Source organism: Mya arenaria, chromosome 17, assembly GCF_026914265.1.
Source record: "Mya arenaria isolate MELC-2E11 chromosome 17, ASM2691426v1".
Lineage (NCBI taxonomy): Eukaryota > Metazoa > Mollusca > Bivalvia > Myida > Myidae > Mya > Mya arenaria.
The window spans coordinates 39,909,364-39,928,867 of record NC_069138.1 but is presented as its reverse complement, the minus strand read 5'-3'; the positions used below and the strand labels follow the sequence as shown (position 1 = coordinate 39,928,867).

At 37.8% G+C, this 19,504-nt stretch overlaps 1 protein-coding gene across 1 annotated transcript in view; it reads right to left on the bottom strand.

Annotated features, from left to right (window-relative positions):
• The window catches only part of LOC128223834 (multiple epidermal growth factor-like domains protein 8), a 48,039-nt gene that overhangs the window by 6,109 nt on the left and 22,426 nt on the right, over positions 1-19,504 (bottom strand). Inside the window, exons 20-37 of the mRNA XM_052933252.1 lie at positions 17,633-17,805; positions 17,038-17,360; positions 16,605-16,737; positions 16,082-16,271; positions 15,638-15,801; positions 14,371-14,536; positions 13,091-13,229; positions 12,004-12,114; positions 10,997-11,129; positions 7,606-7,819; positions 5,208-5,422; positions 4,464-4,722; positions 3,645-3,810; positions 3,024-3,219; positions 2,433-2,630; positions 1,875-2,023; positions 676-805; positions 151-370 (exon numbers count right to left, since the gene is read on the bottom strand). Coding sequence (XP_052789212.1) covers positions 151-370; positions 676-805; positions 1,875-2,023; positions 2,433-2,630; positions 3,024-3,219; positions 3,645-3,810; positions 4,464-4,722; positions 5,208-5,422; positions 7,606-7,819; positions 10,997-11,129; positions 12,004-12,114; positions 13,091-13,229; positions 14,371-14,536; positions 15,638-15,801; positions 16,082-16,271; positions 16,605-16,737; positions 17,038-17,360; positions 17,633-17,805 — 3,279 coding nt within the window. The remainder of the gene's footprint in view (positions 1-150; positions 371-675; positions 806-1,874; positions 2,024-2,432; positions 2,631-3,023; positions 3,220-3,644; positions 3,811-4,463; positions 4,723-5,207; positions 5,423-7,605; positions 7,820-10,996; positions 11,130-12,003; positions 12,115-13,090; positions 13,230-14,370; positions 14,537-15,637; positions 15,802-16,081; positions 16,272-16,604; positions 16,738-17,037; positions 17,361-17,632; positions 17,806-19,504) is intronic.

The window sequence follows — 19,504 nt, the reverse complement described above, 5'->3', positions numbered from 1 at the left end:
TATTATGAAACTGATCACCCATGGAGAGAAGCTGATTATATATATATCTGAAATATAAAATGTTTACATCACAAGTACTTCCATACATATTAAGCTGAGATAACCGAGAACAATTTATATTTAGTTTGCACTCATGAACTATCTACTGACCTCCAAAGGTGATGTCAATGGTCACCCTGATGTCCACATTCACATATTTTGGCTGAACAACGAAAAAGACCGTCCCTCCATGATCCAAGGCTGTAGGAATCCTGTTACACTCAGCCTGCGTGTTGGGATCGAGACAGTAGTCACGACTCACGGTCATCGTGCGGTAACACTGGTGGCCACTCTTTGGCTTTCCCAGGAAATACTCTTTGCAGTCAGCACACTGTGAAAGTAGATTAGTCAACTTCTTTACTCATTGCCTTCAATTCACTTGTATAATGTTTATTTTAGATCTAGCCCTCAATAGTTCAACATAGTTTTCACAGTTTTCTTCAAATGAGACCCAGTATTGCCTGAAGCTATTAATTTTTATCAAATGATATCATTTACAATTGACTTATGAAGGAATTTAAACTATTCTTTGTTTGCTCATAATTATTTTTAAGTTGTTTTACACTTTAACACTGCAATATAACCTGTTTCGCATAAGTGCAATAGTGCCTGTATCTCATGACTGCTATATCATACCTGTTTCTCATGGCATTTGGGGTCACTATTTCCCTGTTCAATGCTACACCGCGTCTCTGTGTTGTTCTTACACACACAGTTCAGGCCGCTGTCTGCATCACAGCTGTCCCCGTGACCATTACACATGCATCTGGAAGTAAACAAGAGTCTCATGCAGGTACATTTCCTGGATGCTGTGGGAAAAGAAGGCCTTTGATTTCTTAAAATGATAAAATAGTACATTTATCACCTTTTTTCTCATTTTATTTTACGAAACACATGTACTGCAGAAAAGTATCAATATTAATAGATAAAGATTGAAAAAGTGAAATCATGGATTGTTAATAAACACAACAGTAAGGACATGTCTAGATAACTGTGTACAAAGAAATGTATGTATACCAAACATAAGAACTGCAAGTATCACTGAAAGTCTACATGGGTGTGTGGCAACTATCACTGAAAGCCTATACGGGTGTATAGCAAGTATCACTGAAAGCCTATATGGGTGCTGGCAAGTATCACTGTAAGCCTGCATGGGTGCTGGCAAGTATCACTGTAAGCCTGCATGGGTGCTGGCAAGTATCACTGTAAGCCTGCATGGGTGCTGGCAAGTATCACTGAAAGCCTATATGGGTGCTGGCAAGTATCACTGTAAGCCTGCATGGGTGCTGGCAAGTATCACTGAAAGCCTATATGGGTGTATAGCAAGTATCACTGAAAGCCTTTATGGGTGTATAGCAAGTATCACTGAAAGCCTATATGGGTGCCTGGCAATTATCACTGAAAGCCTATATGGGTGCTGGCAAGTATCACTGTAAGCCTGCATGGGTGCTGGCAAGTATCACTGAAAGCCTATACGGGTGTATAGCAAGTATCACTGAAAGCCTTTATGGGTGTATAGCAAGTATCACTGAAAGCCTATATGGGTGCCTGGCAATTATCACTGAAAGCCTATATGGGTGCTGTCAAGTATCACTGTAAGCCTACATGGGTGCTGGCAACTATCACTGTAAGCCTGCATGGGTGCCTGGCAAGTATCACTGAAAGCCTATATGGGTGCTGGCAAGTATCACTGAAACCCTATATGGGTGCCTGGCAATTATCACTGAAAGCCTATATGGGTGTCTGGCAAGTATCACTGAAAGCCTATATGGGTGCCTGGCAATTATCACTGATAGCCTATGGGTGCTAATCAAGTTATCCACAAGAGCTCATACTTGATGCAGGGTTCATCTGGTTTCATGTTTGGTCTGCGGAAGTATCCCGGCTCACATTTCTCACATCGCTCGCCTTTTGTGTTGTCACGGCAACTTAAACACTTGGTGCTGTTCCGGGTTGTAGGGCCCGCATGCTGGTAACGCTTAAACTGGGGAATCAAACAGAGCTTGAAATATTAGTATTAGACTTGCAATAAATATCGTTATTATTTATTAATTGATATGGTAATTACCATTTAAACATATCTTTAATGTCTATAAGAATATAAATATCAAGGTAACAATACAATTGGAACTACAAAGACAAGCCAAGTAGTGAAACATTTAACAAATATCCTGCGCAGAGACACACCAGATTTAAGCCTTACGGACACGAGCAGAGTGACACACTATATCACAAAAACAGCAAATACTGACTACCCATACATCAAAATATCTTAACAAATAAATGTTGGGACCGTCAGCAAAATAGGAGCTCGCTGGAGTGTTAACTTGTTCAAGGAAACCAAACCACATCAGAATGTAAACAATATTCTTGCAGAAGGTTGTACATCTCACCTCTTCATAAAAAGCCTGAGACTTGGCACTCCCATATTTCTTCAGAAGTCTGTCAATCTCTTGGCCAAAGCGTGCAGTGTCTAGGTAATAGAGGCAGACATCAAAGTGACCATGGCAGAAGTCATGACATGAGGTACACCGTCCACCATCCCTGGGGTCCCCCACATACAGGGGCTTGCACTCCTGACACTGGGAACCCTACAAGTAGAATACATCAACATGGAATAGACTCACAAGTAATCATAAATCTTTAAATTATCAAGCAACATTTTTGTCATCATTTCTTAGTCGCTCACATAATTATAGGGGCTTGCACTTTTGATATTGCAATTTGTTGTGTATGACATGCTGGAGCTAATTGTTTTAAACTGTTACTGGTAAGTATTCAAATGTTACTGCTTCTTTAAATTTATAGAAATGAGCCATGTCAAAGTACTTGCAGGGAATGACAAATCAATTAAGTATTTTTAAACCTCAAGTACTGTTACAGTTTAAACGACTCCCTACGAAAGAAGTTAAAACTCAAAACTGCACCCCCTTTTCAATAGGGGTGAGATTGGTCTAGTGGTCTAGGTATTTCCTCTCTCTCACCTGTGTGTTATCTGTACAGTTAAGACATTTCCTCTTCTCCTCCACGCTGGCACAGTCGCTGTGGCCGTTACACTCACACTTGGTGGAACAGTTACGCCCCACATACCCAAAGTGGCACACACATTCGTCAGGCCGGACACAATCACCTTCACCGCACTCCTGGTGGCAGACTGGTTTACAAACGCTCACACCGTCCCTGTGAAGGAGGGGTTTAAACATTTCAATATAAAAAATTCCATTGACACTATCTGGCTAGTAGCTTTCTTGTGTGTTGTTTAATAGGAAACAATGAGAATAAAATGAAACATGATAATTGTGAAATCTGCAGGTATGCACTGCACATATGGTTTCATCCCGAGTCTCATTAAGTGTAAAGTCTCAACATGTCAATTCTTCACATGTATGTATCAAAGCCCAAACCAGATTCGCTATGATCTATTATATGCAGGGGAAACTTTGTGAGAAAATGCAGGTTGGAAATTATTTCATTTTCAAGATATTTTGGAAGTTCGTCTATTATGGACAAAACTGAATATTTGATAAATAGAACGTAAAAGATGATTTTCATCATATTCTTTGAAGAATAACAACATACTATCTACAGTAAGATTCAATACTTACTTGTCTTCCCTCTTATATCCTCGTTTACATGTGCACAAAAAGCCGACTAGCCGATCACTGCAATCCTCTGTGTCCGTATCACAGTTGTCGTGGCCGTTTAGACATTCATTTTCTGGTGGACATGTTGCGTACGCCCACTGCGGGTCACGCTCAAATACGTCTGTGTCTGTAGATAGGTGTAAAATATTTCAGTTGTGAGAAAACCTGTTTAATAAATGAAATATGAAATAACAAACAATGCGCTGTCAAATGGACAGTCTGCAATTATCTGCCAAAAATGCATAATTCATGGTCACACAGGGACTGTGTCCTTAAAACCTGTACGTTTGATTTGGCACGTGAAAAATAGTGAAAATAAACAAAATCAGAGTAAATAAGAAAACACATTAAAAGAAAACTGTCAATCATATGAGTTAAGCTAACATTTCCTTGAAGCTGTCTCTAAAATTATATGCAATATATTGACTGGTTTATAATAGATGTCATTTACTGGAGTAAACACATGTTTTTTTCTACCAGGGTAAAGAGGCAATTTGTTTTCATTTTATCAATATTTTTTTACCTAACGTTGATAACAAAAACATACAAGCATAATTATGACTTGAAAATCTGTCTATGCTATGTATAAGGATCTTAGCCTGCCGCATGAATAAACAAAGAAAAACATGTACATTGTTGTTGTTTTTTTCCAGCAAGTTTAAAAAGGTTTGGGGCAAGTATATTTTGAAAGCAGCTTTTCTGACTACACAGCTCAGTAAATTTTTATTTCGAAGACTGATTTAAAAATGCTAAAGACAGACCTGATGAAATATAACTCACCTGTTTTTTTCTCAGGATAGGCATTATTCTTCTTCTTACACATCTGCTGATTGAAAGGCCCACTGAGCGTGCCCTGGAGGCACACCCCGCGTCCATTCTCGCTCCCATCTGCACACCATCCACACCCCTGTGCCTGGCGACAATCTGCACACTTGGTATATGTGGAACAGGGCAGGGGACATTTGTCTCGAGGGCCTTGCAGGATTGTACCGCATACCCCACCCAGGCAGTGGAGGGACAAGTAGGCTGGTGGCATACACTGGAATTAAGCAATATAACAAAAAATTGCATATTTGCATTATAAATGCATTCCGTATTTAACACTATTTAATATAGATCATAAAATCATAATCAGTGCAAAGGTGTCCCTGACTCCAGTCGATACATCAGTTCATGGAAGTCACCAGAACCTCCAGGTCAGGTGTCCTTTTTGGACACCATAACTGTTTAGTAGGAAATTAAATAGAAACCCAAAACACATGTTCAATACAGTTCAGCAGTCAATAAATCAAAGTTGAACAAAAAGTTGGTTTACAGATTTTTAGCACAGGAGGTTAAAGGAACTCCCAACTTCAGGAAGGGACACTTGATTTCAACTTGTTGTCACCCTACCAGATATCCTGGATACCTAGTTAGTGCAAAGATGGATAAATTGTAAGTGGGTGGATATAAAAGCTTTCTTGCAGTGCAGTTCAAAGAAAACTGTTCTCTATAACAGCACCAACTAAGTTCTGCTATGCCCACCTCATTAAGACCCTCACTCCAAAAGCACTCGCTAGCACCTCCCTCTCCCCCAATTGAGCTGAGGCACTCTCCACACGACTCATATTCATAACACGGTTTCGGGCACTCATCTTTCTGCCCCAGCACTTCCGTCCGGTTGCCATGGTAACCAAGGTACATCCGCTTTGAAAGAACACAAGTCCACTCTTTTGAGGGTAGGAATGTGCTCATGGTCTCTGTAATACATTTAAACACCATTAATACGAGGTCATCAGGACCCAGATAAAAAAGTTATGTTTAGCGATCATTCGATTAACAATATGGGCTATTCCATTTAAACATATAACCTCGGGGGGAAGGCACTTTTAAATTATGCCACCCCCCCTACAGAAGCAAATTTACCCTTTAGGTATTCAAATCAGCGAAAAAAAGACACCCAACCATTTACCATTAAAATAATTGCCTTCCTCCTGGGGGGAACTGGAAAAGCCCTTATTAGAAAATTACAGCATTTGTGAACTATTGGTGATGTAAAATATTTAGTCATGAAGATTTATTGAAATTTATAATTTTTCATGACAACATGCACAAAAGTAATTTATCATAACAATGGATAAAAAGTTTTGAATTTATGATGTTGAATATTTCTTCTCTATAGCAATTTCAATCTCATGTACACAACTCAAGGTTTCCGCTGGCGATTGCCATTGTCGCCATTTTAGACAAAAACACTAAAGTGGCAATTGATTTTCAAATTTGACAATGACTTTTTCATAAGATTTTCTTAAAATGAAATAAGCGCAACAAGCTGTCTGCATGATAATCTATTAAGTTTCTGCAGTAAATCAAGCATGTTGCTGTTGACGGTTGTGTATAAAAGACTGGCCGGACTGGACCAATTCCGGACCAACGGACATCAATGGAAATCTCCTTTCCGATCCGGAAAAGAAAGTCGGATATAAAAGACTGGCTGATCTGGAAGGTGTATAAAAATATGAAAATATGTATTGTTTTTGAAGTGCATTTATAATTTCAATACAATTTGTAAACAATACGTTTTAACATTGTGTAACAATTATAAATATCGTCTGTTCCATCTTCACAACATAAATGATCAAACATTGCTTTCAGATAATATATGATTATTCATATTTAATAATAACCTAAAAAGGAGACAAATTCAAACGATTATTACTATTTTAAGGAGTGGTTCTGTGAATTATAGTAAAGTTATTTGCGTCAAAAGTGTAATTGATTATTGTTTGACTTGCACATTTATTTTTGAAGATTTGTTATTGGTCCCTGATTAATTGAGCTATTTTTGATGCACCTGTCTCTGTTTAAGTTTCTTTTTAACGAGTATATTGATCCCACTGTGTCTATCCAAACATTATCAAAAATTATATGCAATTTATGTAATAAATATTTAATACTAATATGTAATAAGCTGTTAATTGTTGTTGTTGTTATTTTTATGATTTGGAAATGGTCTGGCCAGTCTTTTATACCCAATCGAATTTCTAAAGACTTCCGAACGATTTCCGGACCGCAGCGGAAATTTTCGTTGGTCTGGAATTGGTCCGGTCCGGCTAGTCTTTTATACCCAACCCTGTTGACATCTGATAATAAGGTAAAGACTGGGTTAATCAATTCTGAATTGTATGGCTTTTGCAAATTATAAATGACATCCTTTAATGATAATGGCTCTTACTAGCAAAAGTGTGACAATTGTGAACATGAGAAAAAGTTGGAGAAATCGACTTCTCTTCGATGAAATTAAACAGCTAAGTCATTTATCATACAGCAAAGTTATCGCCTGAATCAAAGATGACCCTGAACAATTAGATAAAAATCAATTTTGAATTTTTGAAGAGGATCTTTTTCCCCCTACAATTTGATCAAGTGACCTTGTTTTTTACCTTAGATGACTCATAAAAATAAATGTTCCAGATTTCATGCACACACATATTCTGACCAAGTTTCATAACAATTGGATAAAAAAATATTGAATTTGACCTTGCATAAAACCTTTTACACCAAACTGTCAAAAACATATATCGCCTGCCCAACCGCGCAATATTTTGGTTTAACCCTTCTCCTTCCTCTTACAGCACAAGTTAAGTTTGATCAAGATAAGACTGCACCAAAAAAAATAAAAGTTTTAAATCATGTATTCATAAATACTGCCAAACTAGTCTGGGAATGGCAAACTTAAGTCTGGGAATACAAAAATCTACTCTAGAAATGCCAAACTGAAGTCTGGAAATTCTGGGAATGACATACTAAACTGAAAGAATGCCAAACTGAAGTCTGGAAATTCTGGGAATGACATACTTAACTGAAAGAATGCCAAACTAAAGTCTGGGAATTCTGGGAATTCTGGGAATGACATACTAAACTGTAAGAATGCCAAACTCACCTCTAGGTATGTTCAGTGACCACAGACAGCCCTGATCCTTGCAGCGTTGGCACGTTGAGGCAATACAGAGCTTCACTGGGCATGTAGGGGTCACAGGTGTCAGTGCAGAGGAGTTGGATGTATTTGGAACTATCTCACACTTCATCTGGCCCCTACACGTGTCCCTTCGACTGATACATCGACCAAACACGCACTTTGTACACCAGGTGCATGCCTGTAAAATATTAACCATGATTTTACTTGCCATGATGAACAAGAGATGTTTGTCAAACATTATGCCCCCCTGAGCGCCATGTTGTCAGGATTATATGGACAATTGAATGAAATATGCATGGACCGAAATGACAGCTGATTTGTGTATAGTGTAAGGATAAAGTGTGTTATGACCGTCATGACCTTTGACTCTATGAACTCAAAATCCAGAGTCATCAGCTGGTCACCAGAAACCTAAATGTCAAGTTTGAGGGCCATGGGTGCAGGCATTGTCAAGTTATCACAAGACAAGTTTGACCTTGACCTTTGACCCGATGACCCCTTAGATCATAAGGGTTCATCTACAAGTCAGATGCAACTCCAAGTCAAGTTTGAAGGCCATGGGTTCAGGCATTGCTGAGTTATCACTCGGACAACCTTTTACCATTCAAGATCACTGTGACCTTGACCTTTGGCTCTATGAATCCTAAAAATAAGGGTGATCTACTGGTCAGGCTTAACATCCATGTCAAGTTTAATGATCATAGGTTCAGGCATTGTTGAGAAATCAGTGGGGGAAGATTTGTTAACTTTTTTGCGTTAAAGGTTACTGTGACATTGACCTTGGCCTGATGACCCCCAAAGTCAATAGGGGTCATCTACTGGGCAGGCCCAACCTTCATGTCAAGTTTGATGACCATAGGTCCAAGAATTGTCAAGTTTGCTTTCAAGGTCACTGTGACCTTGACCTTTGACCCCTAAAATCATCTACTGGTCAGGCCCAACCTCCATGTCAAGTTTGAGGGCCATGGGTGCAGTCATTGTTGAGTTATCACTTGGACAACCTTTTATCATTCAAGGTCACTGTGACCTTGACCTTTGGCCCAATGACCCCTAAAATATATAGGGACAATCTTCTGGCCAGGCTCAACCTCCAAATCAACTTTGAGGGCCTTGGGTGCAGCCATTGTCAAGTTATCACTCGGATAACCTTTTACCATTCCAGGTCACTGTGACCTTGACCTTTGGCCCAATGACCCCTTAAATCAATAGGGACCATTTTCTGGCCAGACTCAACCTCCAAGTCAAGTTTGAGGGCCATGGGTGCAGGCATTGTCGAGTTATCACTCGGACAACCTTTTACCGTTCCAGGTCACTGTGACCTTGACCTTTGGCCAGATGACCCCCAAAAACCATAGGCGTCATCTCCTGGTCAGGCCAATTCTCCAAGTCAAGTTTGAGCCCCCCGAAGCTTTCAGTATTTCAGGGTTTCTCATACCCTTTTTTGCCTTAGAATAGTGTTCAAGGAGTACACCTTTCGGTTTGGTAGATATAATTATGTTCAACAGGAGAAATCCGCAATCAGAACAATTATCAGGAATCTTAGCAGTGAAGTTAAACACCTTTGTCTTTAAACAAAGTTAAATTTACTTTTTTACCTGAAGTCACAGGCATAAGACATGTACCTGACATTTTGGTTCAGTTGTCCACTTCCCATAAAACTCAACTGAGTATGATCAAATGCCTGTGTATGAACAGTCTACACTGTGGGATGTTTGATTTTCAATAATGAACAACATATCAATTATCAAGCTTGCAAATGTTTATTGTAAAAGTGTTATTTATTCAATTTTTATATATCATAAAGAGTATTTATTCCATTATCTGCACATTTGATGAGAATATAATATTATTAATTATTATATATATTATTCCAAGTAATATCCAAACGGGACTGTACATGCTTTGGCAGTGAGCCGTTGTGGTCATGTGTGTCGCCAATGTCTATGAGGTGAGGGACAAGTTGACGTATTCTGGTCTCAAAGCCAGAAAAAATCCCCTCATGGTGTTACATGAGTCCAGTAGCACACAAATTAGATTGTCCAGATTGTCCCATGTCAGTTCAAGTCTCTCAAACAGGCTTTCAAATTCCTTGAAAATTGATTCAGAATCAGCCCTTGTGATTTTTAAGGAGGCCAAATGTCTTGACACTATTTCTTTCTCTATAGCAGAAAAATAGCTGCAACAGTTTTCTCATTGTTTGTGTTTGTTGACCCGTCTAAATTCAAACAAAACTGAGTTTCACTTAACTCCTCCGCAAGTTCATCATTGAAATCATGAAATGGCTTGCCTCTCCCTAAGTCATCTTATATGATGCTGTACACCTTTGAAGTTTTAATTCGCTGAGAGCTTTTGTATCTTTGGCAAGTGTCTTAAGTAAGACTCACTACATGTGGTAACAGGGAGTATGGAAGGTCATGTTCAGCCATAAATCCAAGTATCATGGCCTCTGCATTGAATTGTCAGTCATTGACTGGAACAACTGGATGAACTGGCCGAGGTATCTGTTCATCCCTGACTTTTGGTATCATCAACATACCTGGAAATTCAAATTACAACTATAGAAATTAAATCTCACTCAAACTGGGTCCTCAAGAAGTTTTGTTGAACTGTCTCAAATAGAAAAATAAACTGACTGCTCCTACTTAATATATATTACTACTACAAAATATGTATTCATTTTTTTTAAATTTTCATTTGAACCTTCCATTATTATAGTCAACAGCCACTTCTTATTGAGAACAATGCTTCAAACATTATGGGAACAATAAAGAAACGGTTTAACAGCGTAAACTTCAATCGGCCAAATAAAATTTGTAAAATGAAAATCTATTATTATGACACAATCCGAATCGCGATGTCCGAAATATTGCTACATGCGCAAAATGATCACATTCTATTAACTTAAAAAGAAACGTTTCGGGAATTTCTCTTAAAAATAAATATCAAATATACCTTTAAATCGACGAATGGATGTTTTTAGAAGTTGGTGGTAGTCGTTTTTTTCCAATACTCGTTTATTCGTCTTCGTCGTCTGTCATATCCGGATACTGTCTTCTAGTCCCATCGGTAATTTCCGTAATCACCCGATGCTAGCTTAACCAATCATAAAGCTCGACTGCCAAGACGTAAATAGGTTCGATAATTTCCGGCTTTACACTTCCGGAAAACTCACCTTTCGTACCCATATTGTTCGATCTAAGCTCGAATCGCTCCCAGTACACCCCCCCCCCCCCAGAAAAAAACTCAGCGGATTTACATTAATCTCAAAATCGTTCCGTGAGGCCTTAAATCCGGAATTCCGGATTAATCCGGAATTTTACCATCCCTGCATTTAAAGAAGCATTAAATCACTGACCGGCTGTGCTTGTTTAAACTGTGGATATGTGGCAATACACTCAGAGCAGTTTCTAATGTTCCCACATCGGCGTGTGTCGTGCCAGTCAAGGTCACAGCGAGCAGCCAAATACTTGGCCACGTAACGTCCTCGCCTGGAATAAAAGATGAGTTAAGGCAGAGAACAAATTTGATGGTTTCAGTTTAAGATTGCATCTTAATTCACAAGTGAATAGAAAAAATAATTTAATAACAAGCATAGTGTTGCAGAAGTAAGGCCATTCAATTTTAATCCATGGGAAGGAAGTACAATTTATATTAAAGTAGTCTTTACCATTAATATTTTCATTGCAGAAAAAAATGTCACTTTAATGCAGTGGAAATTTCATTCGACTGCGTTTACAGCAGCGAGATTCATTTTCACTGTCAATATTTCACTGATAAAATTTCTATATCTCACCAAAATCATAAAAGAAAAAGAATAGGACCATAACCATAATGTCTTTACAGCATTTTATAGCCAGTTAAAGTGACACTCTTATTCAAAATCAATACATACACATTTATCTAAAAAACCTTCAAGAAGTGTTCTTGAAATCCATGCAGAGAAATTGAATTCCCATCATTAGATAAAACTGAGATACCAATTTTTGTTCAACACTGACCACAAATTGTGACCTAGACCTTTGACAACAATCAAGGTCATCTGCTGGTCATGACCAAAGTGCCTACCAAATTTGAAGTGTCTGGTCCAAGGAATAAATTTGAGTTATTCATCTAAGACTGTGGGGACAATCTGACTGATGTTTTATTTACTATATGCCACTCTTTGGGGCATTTAAAACAGGTAAAAGTTTTAATAAATTAAATGGTATGTTCAATACATGTTGAAACAGCAATAACTGAAACAAGTTATTTCAAATCCAGTAATACAATCTGAAGTATGCATGCAATATTTTAGATAATATTTTCAGGAGAATAACTGTGTATAATCTATATTGAAATTTGGTAATAAAGAGTGTATGTTACCTGGGAGGTGGGTCACCATCAGTGGAGAAGCACACAGTTTCATTCTGATCCTCCACCCTCAGCTGGGCCTCAGAGCATCCGGGCTTACTTCGACAAGAGGTATTGTAGATGCTGAAATACATAGACAAGAGAGCGTGTAGATTCTAAACCTCCACCCACAGCTGGGCCTAAGAGCATCCGGGCTTACTTTGACAAGAGGTATTGTAGATGCTGAAATACATAGACAAGAGAGCGTGTAGATTCTAAACCTCCACCCTCAGCTGGGCCTCAGAGCATCCGGGCTTACTTCGACAAGAGGTATTGTAGATGCTGAAATACATAGACAAGAGAGCGTGTAGATTCTAAACCTCCACCCTCAGCTGGGCCTCAAAGCATCAAGGCTTACTTTGACAGGAGCTATTGAAAAGTCTGAAATACATTGAGAAGAGAGCGTGTAGATTCTAATCCTCCAATCTCAGCTGGGCCCTAGAGCATCAGGATTACTTTGAAAGGAGCTATTGTAAATACTGAAATACATTGAGAAAAGAGTGTGTAGATTCTAATCCTCAACCCTCAGCTGGGCCTCAGAGCATCCGGGCTTACTTTGACAGGAGGCTGTAAATAAAAATCAGTTTAAAATTGAAATAATAGTCTGATCACTTACCTAATATACAATTCTGTGAATTTTGGAAGCCTGACAACCCAATATCCTTTTGAATTTTTTTGGAAGAGTATTATATGCAGAAAAGAAATATAAAAATATGACAAACAAATTGAGATGTGTATGGGCTACCTCAAAGCCATCTCATGATTCACTTTGGACAATAAACTAATTCATCTTTGTATGTGTCCCAGTGCATCACCAAGCTAAATTTAAGATAAAAGTATTGAGTAAGATGGTAGAGACACAAGATCAGATGCCAATTATATAAAACTTTCAACAGGTTAATCTTACAGTAAGTTTGCACATTTAAATGATTTCATTGGTCACTGGTAATTACTGGATAAATATTGACCAATCAATAAACTTTTCAACTAAATTTGACCAAACAAAAGAAGTAACCAGTCTTATACAATGGGCTGTCGATGGACACATAGGTGAACATACTTGCATATGTCTCTAGGCAGTTTGAGTCTGTACAGAGTTCCCTGCACTCGGGATCCCAGACCTCCAAACACGTACACGGCATCCTCATACACAACAGCCTTCGCTCCAACCAGGGAGAGGAGCTCTCGACCTGTCTTGTCTGGAAAGGGAAAGAAACAAGTGATAAGACCCCAATTTCTTAACATATCAGGAAGGGGAAGTGGGGAGGGGAAATTCTGACAACTGATAATTGTCAATCCAGGAAAATACCCAGGGTTTTAGCCGAGTATAAGAGATGCCTGCCCAAAGCTGGGTAAAGTGGCTTAGATCCGTTTTGAAATTGTTCCCAATGTCATTTTTATCCATTTCAAGGTACTTCCTACTGTTTTTGATGCAAATGTCTGAGGGAAAAAACAATCTTTACAAATGTACACTAATATCAAGTTAAAACCTCTTAATCTTGAACTTAAGAACCCCTGAATGTTTCAACCGTTTATAAAATAAAATAAATATTTTGGAGACATAATAAAAAATAAATAAATATTACTTAACTTGCTCAAATATTTTATTTCCAAAACATGGTTTATCATAATTATATGAAACTATTTTTTCAAAAGTCTCAAAACTATTCATAAGGAAAAATGAACACTATTATTACAAAAAATAATAGCGAGCTAAGCATGATCCTGTTTTAAGGGACTTAAGAATGTTCCAGAATTTGGAATGGAGTCTATTTATAGGGAATATATTACTGAAACAGTACATCTGATGAAGTTAAATAGTGTTAAAAAATTTGGATTTTCTTTTCTTTTTAAATATCTGTTGGTCTATGGTGACATACTTTGATACATTTTATTGTCCACTCAGGGTTGAATGTTGATTCCCCACCTTACCACTAAATTTAGAAATCGTCTTCCGTAGCAGACGTTAATTGAAGCTCTTGTGTGATAGTGTTATGCGCTGCAGCACCCTTAAGAACCAGAGCATATCTAACCAGGGATACATTCTATCTGTGTACAAGGCCCCACAATTTAAGACTGACACTCTCAATGGTGCCAATGCCAATCGATAAGCCAGTAGTATTTAAAATAAAACATACATCTTGTTTTAATAATCAATTTACAATAGTGAGGCTGGCATGTTTGTATTTATTCTTATAACTTTTACAACAGACCATGTACAATAGGTTCCTTTTATACGGCCATGAATTGAATATCTCACTAACATAAAAAAAAATCATACAACAACTAATTGCAGGTAGGTAATAGGTGGGTAATAATGGTGGGCATGCAGGCACATACCATCGAGATGAAGCCTGTGCCAGTAGTTACAGCGGTAGTTGTACACGAGGGCCACATCACTGGGCTCGTGCTGGTGGGAAAACCCTCCCAGGATAACCATGTGACCAGCTAAACCAGCCCCTATGTGGAAATACCGTGTCTCCTTCAAAAACTGCTCCATCTCAGGCTGCAATACAAACACATACACTGATACAGTATTATTTATAACCTTTCACTCCATCTGTGAACCATAATCCTCCTTATTTCCTCCAAAAATATGAATACATACAAATACATGTATAAACAAGAGATGTTTGTCAAACATTATGCCCCCCCTGAGCGCCATGTTGTCAGGATTATATGGACAATTGAATGTAATATGCATGAACTGAAATGACAGCTGATTTTGTCACTGACATTGAATGCCCTTGAGGCAGTTTTAAGATTATGACCAATCAAAGTGAGAGGATACCTTTGACTATGACCTCAAAATCCATAGGAGTCATCAAAAACCTAAATGTGAACTTTGAGGGCCATGGGTGCAGGCATTGTCAAGTTATCACACAGACAAGCTTTTTTCGTTCAAGGTCACTGTGACCTTGACCTTTGACCTGATGACCCCTAAAATCATAAGGGGTCATCTACAGGTCGGACCTAACCCCAAGTCAAGTCAGGAATTGTTGAGTTTGCTTTCAAGGTCACTGTGACCTTGACCTTTGACCCCTAAAATCAATAGGGTTCATCTACTTCCATATCAAGTTTGATGATCATAGGTCTAGGCATTGTTGAGTTATCACTCGGACAAGCTTTAAAATTATTTTACCATTAAGGTCACTGTGACCTTCACCTTTGACCCGATGAGTTCTTAAATCAATAGGGGTCATCTTCTGGTCAGGCCCAACCTTCATGTCAAGTTTGATGACCATACTTCCAGGAATTGTTGAGTTATCACTCGGACAAGCTTTGGTCTAGCGACCGACCGACCAACCGTCCGACCGACATGTGCAAAGCAATATCTTCGAAGGGGACATAATAACAAGGTGTGCATTTTTTTTAAATAGATATCACAGATTTCTTCATTTGTGTTTTGTGTCTAAAATCTACAAATATTCCAAAACTAAACATATTTCCAAGATCTTCAAATATTCCAAGAACTACACATGTCTAAGAACTACACATATTTCCAAGAATAACAAATATTCCAAAAACTACACATGTCTAAGAATTAGAAATGTTTCAACATCTAAATATATCAAGAACTATAGATACCTTAATTCAATTAACTTACCAGATCCTGAACCTCTGGCTGAAGAAGGTTCCATGAGTTTGTGGCGACATCGTAGGTGAAGAGACTACGAGATACTCTCCATCTTTCTTCTCGGTACACATAGCCCCCATAGATGTAAATGGTCTGTGATTGGGGCTCGTATACCGCACTGTGCCCATAGATACCTTAGGGAAGAAAATCAAATGTATTTCAAACATATGACAAGATAAGGTTTGTATTATGTTTTATGTATTTAAATAAATGTTAAATTTAATAATCAAAGTTTGTGTAAGTCCAAACTTGACATTATCCAACCCACACAGTTAAACTATATTTATGGAAAGAGTTTATACAAATGCCATTGTCATTCAAGTTTTTAATATATTAACATATATAGCTCTTTATTAATAAACAATCCTCAAGGATGATTTTTTTTATTTCATCTCAATTTTGATGGCTACTCACCTGTAGGTTTAGCCTGTGTGATGTTGTCCGTATTGTGCCTCTCCCAGTTTGTGGGGTAGCTGTTGAAATCAAACACGTACACACTGTCACTGAAGTAGTCTTTCGTTGAGAACCCACCAATAATCACCAGCTTATCTTCCGATGTCAGCGTCATACTGTGGCCTGCAACTTCACTCACCCACACTGGCTCCTGGCAGAGATATACTAGTTTCATGTATTTATACCTCAGCAGGTTTTAAGTTTTGATACACGAACTGGTTTTGAGTTTTTGATACACAGACAGGTTTTTTGTGTTTTTTTCCTACAAAGCCTAGTTATGACTATATGATACAAATTATTGTTAAAATAAAATGAGATTGAAAAATAAAAACAGTCATTTGACTTATTCCTTGTTCCATTAGATCATTATTTCCAACATTTTCATTAATATAAATGCAACAGGCTGGACATTCTGCAAGTAAGGGGAACGCAATGAGGCATTATATCCCACTATAAACATCTTTACTCGACTTAAACTACATACCATTGGTCCTGACCACTTGCGAGCATCGATGGCAAACTTCCACATCTCCTTGCTGGTGTCATGTTGTCCCACCAGTCCCCCAAATATGTAGAAAGTCTTACGTCGTGGGATACACACACCTGTGTGGAAGTACCTGTTGGACAACCCAACATTTGCATATTCCGAGTAAAACATACCAGAAGATGAGTAATGAGAGCACTCCATTAAGGGTAATGGCCGCTATTATATTTTTGAAAAAGACTGATCACAATCTTATAAATGACATTGTTAAAAATAATAATCCTCAGCAAGCTTAAATTACTCCAGATAATGCTATTTTTTTTATTCCTCATTCTTTGTCGAAGTTACATCTATATCTGTTTAGTGTGCAAAGTTTTCGACTATTGGTTTTGTTTTAGACAAAGAACACATCAGAAACTATGAAATGCCTTACCTGGAGTTTGGTTGAATATTAGAGATGGGCTTAACTTCCGTCCAATTATGGGTTACAAAACTGTACTGCCAAATATCGTTCAGCAGTCCATACTTCAATGATCGCCCTCCAAACACATACATGATGTCATTATCACAGTGGATCAACACATGACCATACCGGGGCACGGGGCCACGCTGACCCCAGGGGTCATAGGTGTGACTGACAGGGTCATAGCTCAGGGTGTTGGGACCTTGGGGTAGAGTCGAGGGGGGTGGGGGGAAGGCAGTTATCTGGTAGGTGGCTGATCCCTCGGTGATCACTTTCTCACAACTCGACTCCTCCTGCAAAAAATACTTTATTTGATAAGAAAATGAACTACAAATAACTGATTGGACAGTCATCAACTTAAGTTACTTATATCATTGATGCTATACCTTACATGGTTATGAATCTTCCTATAGTTTTTGTGACTCCAATTAAAAGATTGCACTATTTGTTTGGAGGTTAAAAAATGAAACTCGTTGCACTGATGTATAATTATTTATATATTATCTTCTACCAAGCTCATCAAATGACAATGATTTTGTTGTTAAATTTCCATATTAATGTCCACCTTGTTGAATGTATATCCATCTTCACAGACTGTGATGTTGCATCCTGGAAACCCAGCCAGGCCCTCTTTACAAACACAATCACCATGGTAACACATCTGGTTGCTATGGTTGTCACATATCTGGTTGCACCTGTTCACATGGTAGCTGGCGTTGAAGCCTTGGGTAGTGGAATCTTCAATAAAGTCAATGTTTCACATTAAGTTTACAAAAATATATATAATTGATTTTACACATTTAAATTCATAATAAAAATACAAAAATGATATTAAGCATTTAAGTCTACTTAAACTTGTACTAAAAACTATGTATTTACAAAAAATTGTTTCATAAAAACATTTTTGTTGCTTTGCAGCAGACTGGTCGAGATCAGTGATTCAGACTCAATTTGTTGTTGTTAACATAAAGGTCTGTTTACTTCAAACTATAAATTATATATCTATCAACACTAGTGATTAAAACTGCATGGATTTAATAATCATTATTGGCTGGAGGCATTTAACAAACAATTGTTTATTAATCAGTTATTGCTGTCATTATCATTTATAATGGATAATTTACAATAATCTTGCCACATACTTTTTACATTTTAGCTGTGGAATGTGTTTCTATGTGTATATACTTTATTTTTTTCAGGAACAAGCCCATAACATCTGTTTCAACCAGCCTAAATGATCGGTAAAATTGGCACTCAGATGTTCCAACCACAACTTCATACATAGCTTTCTGAAGTTTGTGACAGTAGCATTTTATAATAAAATATTGCTTATAATACACAATATTTTTGTTTGATTTTTTTTGAACAATTAAAGGATCAAACAGTTGTAAACTAAGAATAGAAATGGAACATCCATTACAAGAACAACAAGAACATTCTCGATAAATAAATGAACAAGAAACGCCGCAATGCGACGAAACCAGGTTTTTAATGATTGACAGAAGAACTTCAGCCTGTGTCTGTTTTTCTATTTTTAGTAACAGTGACCTTGACCTTGAATCTAGGGATCCCAAAACGCAATCCCATGAAAGTATCCATAAACTCTTCCTGTAGACCAAGTTTGGTCAAGAAATGTCAACCTTAACTAAAGATATTCAGTTTGAACCATTTTTCTATTTTAGTAACAGTGACCTTGACCCTAGGGACTCCAAATGCAATCCCATAAAAGGTATCCAAAAACTCTTCCTATAGACCAAGTTTGGTCAAGATATGTCAACCCTAACAAAAGTTATTCAGTTTCAACCGTTTTTCTATTTATAGTAACAGTGACCTTGACCTTGACCCTAGGGACACCAAACACAATCCCATGAAAGGTTTCTATAAACTCTTCCTGTACACCAAGTTTAGACAAGATATGTCATCCCGAACTTAAGTTATTTAGTTTCAACCGTTTTTCTATTTTAAGTAACAGTGACCTTGACCTTGAACCTAGGGACCCCAATCGCAATCCCATGAAAGGTACTCATAAACTCTTTCTATAGACCAAGTTTGGTCAAGATATGTCAACCCTTACTAAAGTTATTCAGTTTCAACCGTTTTTCTATTTTTAGTAACAGTGACCTTGACCTTGACCCTAGGGACCCCAAACGCAATTCCATGAAAGGTCTCCATATACTCTTCCTATAGACCAAGTTTAGTCAAGATATGTCATCCCTAACTAAAGTTATTCAGTTTCAACAGTTTTTCTATTTTTAGTAACAGTGACCTTGACCTTGACCCTAGGGACCCCAAACGCAATCCAATGAAAGGTACCCATTAACTCTTTCTATAGACCAAGTTTGTTCAAGATATGTCAACCCTTACTAAAGTTATTCAGTTTCATAGGTGAGTTTGACACCGCCCGGTTAATTCAAAATCAAACCAAAACAAAACAAGA